The sequence below is a fragment of the Anopheles gambiae genome, chromosome 2, assembly GCF_943734735.2.
Source record: "Anopheles gambiae chromosome 2, idAnoGambNW_F1_1, whole genome shotgun sequence".
Lineage (NCBI taxonomy): Eukaryota > Metazoa > Arthropoda > Insecta > Diptera > Culicidae > Anopheles > Anopheles gambiae.
Genome location: NC_064601.1, coordinates 97,641,726 through 97,648,769, shown reverse-complemented (window position 1 = coordinate 97,648,769; position 7,044 = coordinate 97,641,726). Strand labels below are relative to the sequence as shown.

General features: G+C 42.8%; 2 protein-coding genes across 5 annotated transcripts; one reads left to right on the top strand and one right to left on the bottom strand.

Annotated features, from left to right (window-relative positions):
• Positions 1–369: 369 nt before the first annotated feature.
• On the bottom strand, positions 370–1,176 carry LOC133392275 (uncharacterized). Its single transcript, XM_061652632.1, has 2 exons — positions 1,057–1,176; positions 370–961 (listed from the first exon to the last, which is right to left on the bottom strand). The coding sequence occupies exons 1-2, from the start codon at positions 1,166–1,168 to the stop codon at positions 654–656; spliced, it is 420 nt and encodes a 139-aa protein (XP_061508616.1). The 5' UTR covers positions 1,169–1,176; the 3' UTR covers positions 370–653.
• Positions 1,177–1,603: 427 nt separating this feature from the next.
• LOC5667065 (uncharacterized) lies at positions 1,604–5,593 on the top strand. Of its 4 annotated transcripts, none has more exons than XM_061652629.1 (3): positions 1,604–4,219; positions 4,536–4,653; positions 4,791–5,593. In XM_061652629.1, exons 1-3 carry the CDS (start codon positions 3,504–3,506, stop codon positions 4,875–4,877), a joined length of 921 nt encoding a protein of 306 aa, XP_061508613.1. In that variant the 5' UTR covers positions 1,604–3,503; the 3' UTR covers positions 4,878–5,593. The 4 variants fall into 4 exon arrangements, with proteins under 4 accessions (XP_061508613.1, XP_061508612.1, XP_061508614.1 ...); XM_061652628.1 differs by lacking the exon at positions 4,536–4,653 and adding an exon at positions 4,280–4,403; XM_061652630.1 differs by lacking the exon at positions 4,791–5,593 and adding an exon at positions 4,280–4,403 and having other exon boundaries at positions 4,536–4,625.
• The last annotated feature ends 1,451 nt before the right edge of the window (positions 5,594–7,044 follow it).

Here is a 7,044-nt window from a genome sequence, read left to right as displayed (position 1 = left end):
GTTCGCAAAGCGTGTTGCGTATCTCTTTAAAAAATTAGGGACCACTTTTGTGGCGCCCCTAAAAGCTCTTATGCTGAGTAGAGATCAATTGATCAGAACCAATAGATAATCGCCAAATATAGTTTTTATTGCTAATAAACTCAATAAAAGCGAGTTACTCTCTTACTTTAATGAGCTTAAAGTGAGCCACATATTTCCCAATAGGTCAACGATATCGGCAATTGTATGGCTCTATACTTTTCCTGTTAATTAAACAGATAAACAACTGTAAAAAAATTATCTGTAAATAACTATAAATGAAGTTTTTGTCAAATAATTTTAATGTCTATAATACCTTTATTAATATGTTGTATCATGGAAAATGTCAATACTAATAAATTTAAATGTGAAAACAAATACTTTGGTAAGTATATCTTCCTCCATTGATGACCGCCCTTAACAACGATTGTGCCAGATTACGGCCGCACCGTCTTACTACCGGAACTAAATTGTTTATTTTCACCTCGATTGCACCCTGTTTAACGCATAATTTCATCCAAAACTACATCGTAGCTTTAACCCTAAACATATTAAATTACCCATTTGCTACAAGTTAGCTAATCGTGTACCGCCTTTGCTAATTGACAATCGCTTCGCTCGCCCCGCCTCGGCGCTCATCGGGCGTACTTTGCCCCCACGAAATGCCGCACACCCCACTTAAAGTTGGCATTTTTGTCCGTTTTTATATAAGTGTGAATCGGACCACTCGTACCGTGGACAGGCATCTTCCGTCCATTTCCGGCAAACGGCGGAGCGCGCGATCGTGGATGATCAGTGCCGTGCGGCTGCCGTTGAGCTGCGCCACCGTTTTTATGCACCGTCGCATCGTCGATGAATCCACCGGCCAGCTGTGCCCGTACCCGCTCCGGGCGTTCGTTCGCTCCGTGCCCTTGCGCAACCCTTGGCGAAGATTCACTCCCCGCTGCCGGTGAAAGATGTTCGGTGCGGAGAGAGAGAGAGGTAAAAGATTTATTAAAGTGGTTGAAATCGACCGGAAGAAATGTGATTAATGCCTACCTTTGCCAATCGATTTCGCTACTGTGGCAGCGCGTTGCAGTTCACCGAGCGTTTGGTGTAGCGTTAGCAGAAGTATTGCAGCCAATGCAAACCGACGGTACGATCGTGTCATTGTGATTTCTTGTCTGGGCTAGGCTAGGCACGCTCCACCTCGGTTGACAATCAATCACAATCAAGCGACACCTGACGGGTGAGTTGGTTTATTTATAAACGTTTGAAGCGCGTGTATGTATGTTGTCTTTGACTCTCTCTCTCTCGCTTTCTGCTCTTGTCTCTGTTGAGGTGTTTTATTGACTTCTTTGCTCTGTTGCAGTTCCGTATCTATTTTGTGTCTATTTTTTATCTCGCCTTTATCTCTTTTCATCTTTGCATTCTTTGCTCAGTTTCAATGAGCACTTTTCCATTTCCTCTGGATGTTATTTCCCCCTCCCCTTTTTCTCTCTGCGCTCGTAATCGTAACTTCACGATCGGATTTTCTTCACTCGTCAAGCTGATTGCTTTGATATTCGATTGATTTTTCCTCCCCTATTTTCGGCACCGGAAGCAGGTAAGCTAGGCAATCCAAAATTAAGAAAAAGCTAATGAAAGTAAAACCACACTCACACCGCGAATGAAAGAAAAACACAAACAAAAGCGAAAGAAAAATAAACGGCGATGTAAACACATAGAAGAAACGTGAACACGTCACAGACGAACGTGCAAACGGATGCACACGGATGCGGCAGAGTGGGCTGGCTGTGAGCTGGTTGGTTACTGACAATGAAACCCCGTTGAGTGTGATGTGGTTGTGCTTTGATGTGGTTGTGCTGTAGTTGTTTTTTGCACTTGATCGGAAAACGGTGAAAAAAACAGCAACCAAAATGGAACGGATTTAGCGGCGAAAAGGTGCCGACAAGCTGTGGCTCATTTTTTCGTGCTGAAAAATGGAAGTTCGTTTGGTTGCCATTTGGCACCGGTTGCACGGAAAGCACCGAGCTTCACTAATGATGAAACCGGGACCGTAATGAACCGAGCGTTCCGAGTAGTTTCCGTGGTGATGCTCTAACAAAAGCGCTGACCACGGTGGGGAGGAAATTAGAATTCCAAAATTGTTACAGATGGTGAGTAATGTCGGCGACGTAATTGCAATAAAAATGGGTTTTTATAATTTAATTTATCGCTTCTTCATTGCCAGTTTCAATTCGTATGGTTTGATTGTATACTTTGAGCTTGAATCGTTTGTGTTAATTTAAGCTGTAATTAAATGAAATGTTGGCATTTCTCGGTAAAATAGGTTGAATACTGGTAGATAAAATACTGTTTTTATATCCTTTTCATCATTATTCAATTCAATTCAATTCAATTCAAATCAATTTGAGACCAGTATCATTGCCTACTCTTGTATTTTGCTGTAAATAATATTGAAAAAAGTTTTTTTTTTAATTTTCCATATTCTCACATTTATTTCATGCCATTTGTTGTGCAAAATGAATCGTTATTTCAAAGTCGTAAAATCTTTTTCCCACTTGTCCTCTTTTCAATTGTCACTTAATATTAGAGAAATGGTAATTATATTATGACATCAGCAACATTAAGATTTTATTAGCTACCAAATAATTCACATAAAACATTCTGTAAAAGCTAATAAATAGTTATTGATGATTCTTCAGACTGATTCTTCTGATACAATTAGATTTTTACGCATTACTTCTGACTAGTAAGAAAAGCTTGGATCAATTAGAAATTTTCAATGATTTTGACCTTTGACCTTTTTAAATATTCGTTGCTATGACATCTAGATCGAAGAGAAATTGCTTTGAGTTTTAAAAGGGTTTTAAGCCAAATTGGTTGCCAAAACTAAAAACATTCAATCGAATCCAAAATATACATATGAAAAAATCAAGTGAAACACGATCAATAAGTCTTTAAAAATGGCAAATTATTTGATTTCCACAATGAACATTTTGATTTCTATGCACACCTTTTTAATTGTGTTTTCCAATTTTGTTTGTACTAAAATTTATAATTTTGCTCATAAAAACTTGTTGAAATAACTCTATAAATCATTCCTTTCTTCCCGCTTGTCTTATGCAACCACTGCCACACCTGCGCTTGATTAGTTAAAGTGAAGTGAATTTATACGGTCACATTAACCGCATGCAAACTACCCTCACCGTACTCGTAACACTGCCACTCCCCCGACAAACTCCACCGATTTGCTACCCTTTATTGGTTGTGCTGCTCCACTTCTCAAGCATTAGATGGCAAGCATTTCCAGCCGCCCCACAGAAGCCCAAACGGAACAGTTTGCCAAATCTAATTTGCCAGTCACGTTTGGTTGACTTTTGTCATATAAAAATCATTTGCATATTCACCGAACCGGCCAGTATGGATTGCTGCTCACTATCGGGCGCAAGTGGTCCTGCCCTAACGGTTGGTTTTGTGCTGATTTACCTTGTTGCACCGAGATGACATACTCACGTCCTGTACTGCCAGGCTGCGCGGTGCTGTACGCACTCGTTGCGCTCGGTCTTCCGCTGGGAAAGTACGCTGCCGGAAGCTATCTGCGCGACGTCGAACTGATCGGACCATCGTCGCTACAGCTCGAGCACAACACCGTCTACTACTATCCCAGCTACGTCAGGGGTAAAGATCCGGTGGAAGAATACAACGCGCGTCGATTGCACGTGGACACGGGCAACTTTATGGAGCAGGAGGACGATCAGCTCGAGGAGGGTGAGAAGACGCTACATAGAAGCCAACAGCAGCAGAAGGCACCCGTCGCTGATGCGGATTGTTGTTCGAAAGCGAAACGAAAGCGGAAGTATACGCGTGGACGTGCGCATCAATCCAAACAGCGCGCACCGGATCCGATGCGCGTGGTCGATGCGCAGACGGATCATGAGTATAATTATTTAAAAATTCGCAAAGCAGCCGCGGGGGTGCCACGGTACGTGCGGGACGATGTGGAGCTGTTCGATATTGTGCGGCCAGAAAAGCGGACCAAGGAAAAGCGTCCAATTAGGCGCAGAACACGAACGGTCGTCGGTGATGGTGGCAATGGTGAGCGTCGGTACGAAGAATCCGATCCACAAGTGTTTGCTTACGAACGGTCGGATGTGGAACCGATCGAGAGGGGAGTATCTAACCAGCCCGGGAAACAGGAGGATAGTCAATACTTTCAGTAAGTGCTGTGTGTGTTTGTGGCGGTGAAGTGGTATAGCTAATATCCTCATTCGTACAGGGATACATTCCAATTTCAAAAGTCCCCACTGGAGCTAGAGTTTGGCCACTTGTTCGAATCGAACGACGGCTGGGAAGAGCGTTACGAGCGACAAGATCATCAGAATCATAGACATCAGGGAAAAGTAATTTAATCAACCGTTTTATGTGTTATACTCCCAGCACATAAGCTTTACTGTATAATCCCTGTATTAACCCGAGCATTAACTAACAACCCACTAACGCACTGTACACGCTTCCCCTTATCCCTCCTGTAGATACGCTGAAGTGTTCGGTGATGGCTCATTCACTGCCGGCGCAAGGCGAGGCAACGATCAGCACTACGTCGAACAGCTCGAACGCGGCTCGCACGGTATCGGGGTGTTTCAGAAAAAAGTATGCTCTTACTGCACCATCCAATCCATCCATCCATCCAATCCAATCCAATCCATCCAGTCCAGAGACTCGCTCACTCGCTAACATCACATTCAATTTCCTCTCTGACTCATCCGATCCGAACGTTGCGGCGGCAGGTTAAATGGGCCGACAAGAGCGGTGGCTTCGGCGAACACTACTGGGACCTGAACCACATCCAGCCGAGCGGCGTTTCCCACCGATAGACGGGCGCGCGCAGAACACCCCGTACAGATTAAGGCCACGGCGCGGAGGGGTCAATAAAAATGCAACCTCCCCAGCGGACAAATGTCAAGAGCATGTCTTGAGCACGCGAATCCGACTTCGATCCGAGCAACTCCCCGAGGTGCCCTTTTTTCTCCCATTGCTGGAAAGAATTGCGCGCCGTAGATCACCGGCGAGATGTGGCTGGCGTGAATGATTTATTTGGCAAATAAATATTTAAAAGAGCATGATTGAGGTGACGTTTGTGAGCGAACTGTGTGTGCGCCAGCCGGAGCCAAACGATGCCTTTCGTGGTAATGATCTACTGGTTCGTTGAGGTAGTCCAAACGATGCTGGAGTGTATTTGTTACCTGCGCGTTATGTTGCTTAGGCTGTAACATTAGGCGAATTAATATGCAACCAATATTACCAATAATGTTTTAAGCAATATGATGTAAGCCTTTCCCTCTGCGTAAAAATATAGTTAATAATGTTATGGCTTTTCATTGAAATAGACAGATCGATGCAGTATAAGCTCGACCAAACCGTTTTACAACGTTCAACTATCAAACCGTAGCACTTTAGCATTTAACGCACTTGAAATTATATTAAATATTGCCCTTTTTCTGTATATTCAATGGTCTTATATTCATTTATTTGTAAAAAGATGACGTTTTACGCAATATAACAGTTAATTCTCTTCAGTGTCGTTACTCAATATTTCAGCTTACTCTACCAAAATCTATAGAAATTGTAGTGAATTTCCAACTGTTGATAACATTTATTTGAATATTTTAAACATGACAGAAAATTTAACCTTAAAACCGTGTTAGCCACCAAATCACACCATTAAAGTAGTATAACAGAAGTAAAAATAGTAGAAGCACACGAACTTTGTTCAATATCTAAGCACAAAATAAGAAATAAATTATAATACAATCAAATTAAGCTTCATTCTTAGTACAAAAACTAAAGGATGTAAAGATATGACCAACAAAATGCTTTCTGACCAAAATGTATTGACACTTATCACACATTTCTCATTAAATAAACATTTGTAATACATTTTCCTGAAACTAGTGCATTACTTCTTTATAATGTGCGCTAACTTTTGTCAGGATTTTGTATTTTTAGTTCATTTTCTTCACATTCAACATGTGTTGGTATTAATTTTCACCGAAAATATTTTAAAATACACGTTAAATTTTAAAAACATACCGGCTTACGTAAGACCACCATGTGCAAGTATCGCTTTGCTTATTTTTCCCCTGACGCACAGTTCGTTACATCGAAGGATCCAGCATCATTAGTCGTATAACAGCGCCCGAACAAACCGACCTGTAACACGCTGAAATTGGATATAATATTCCATTTCGCACACACACACACTGAAGAAGAGAACCATCATCCCGCTGAACTGAACGGTCATTCGACCGAACCGAACCAGCTGTAACGCAATTTCCAAAAGGAAGCCCGGCACGCGAAATTGAACAGTTTGCTGTTTTGGTTATATTTTGTTTTCCATCGTTTCTTTCTTTTTTTCGGCACACTGCTTGTTTGCTGGCTGTGGTTGTGTATCACCACCAGCTCGTTATTATTTCACCCCGCAACACAGAAAGGGGTTGCATTTTTTTGCTGTTGTTGTGTGTGCGCGGCTCGCTCTCACTCTCGCTCTCTTATGCGTGCCCGTTATTATTATGTCATCGTCCTGTACGAGAAGGGTAGCCGACAACAGCAACTATAACAGACAACAACACACACCAACAACAAAAAAAAACCCGCTAAAACCATAAGGGAAAAGAAATTCCCATCCCTTGGGCCGGCTGCGCACGTAGAATCGGGTGCACGAAACCGATCGTGCACGACCATGCGAACGGAGACGGTGCAACACGTGAGCAACCGGTTCACTTCATTGATGACGCAGGGCCAAAACCGTATCGATGGCCTACCGAAAGCCTACCGGTCGGTCAGACTTTAATCGAGTCATCAGAACTGACGCAGCGAAGCGATTCCGACTGCGAAACCGTCTACCAAAACCGCTCGAACAAATGTTTTGCTGCGTATCATGTGTTCCCTGTGCGCGGTAACCATGGTGAAGTACACGCGCAATCCCGCCGAAGACATCAATCGTGACCACGTGTAAACTGACACTGAGCAAAGCGCTACTAC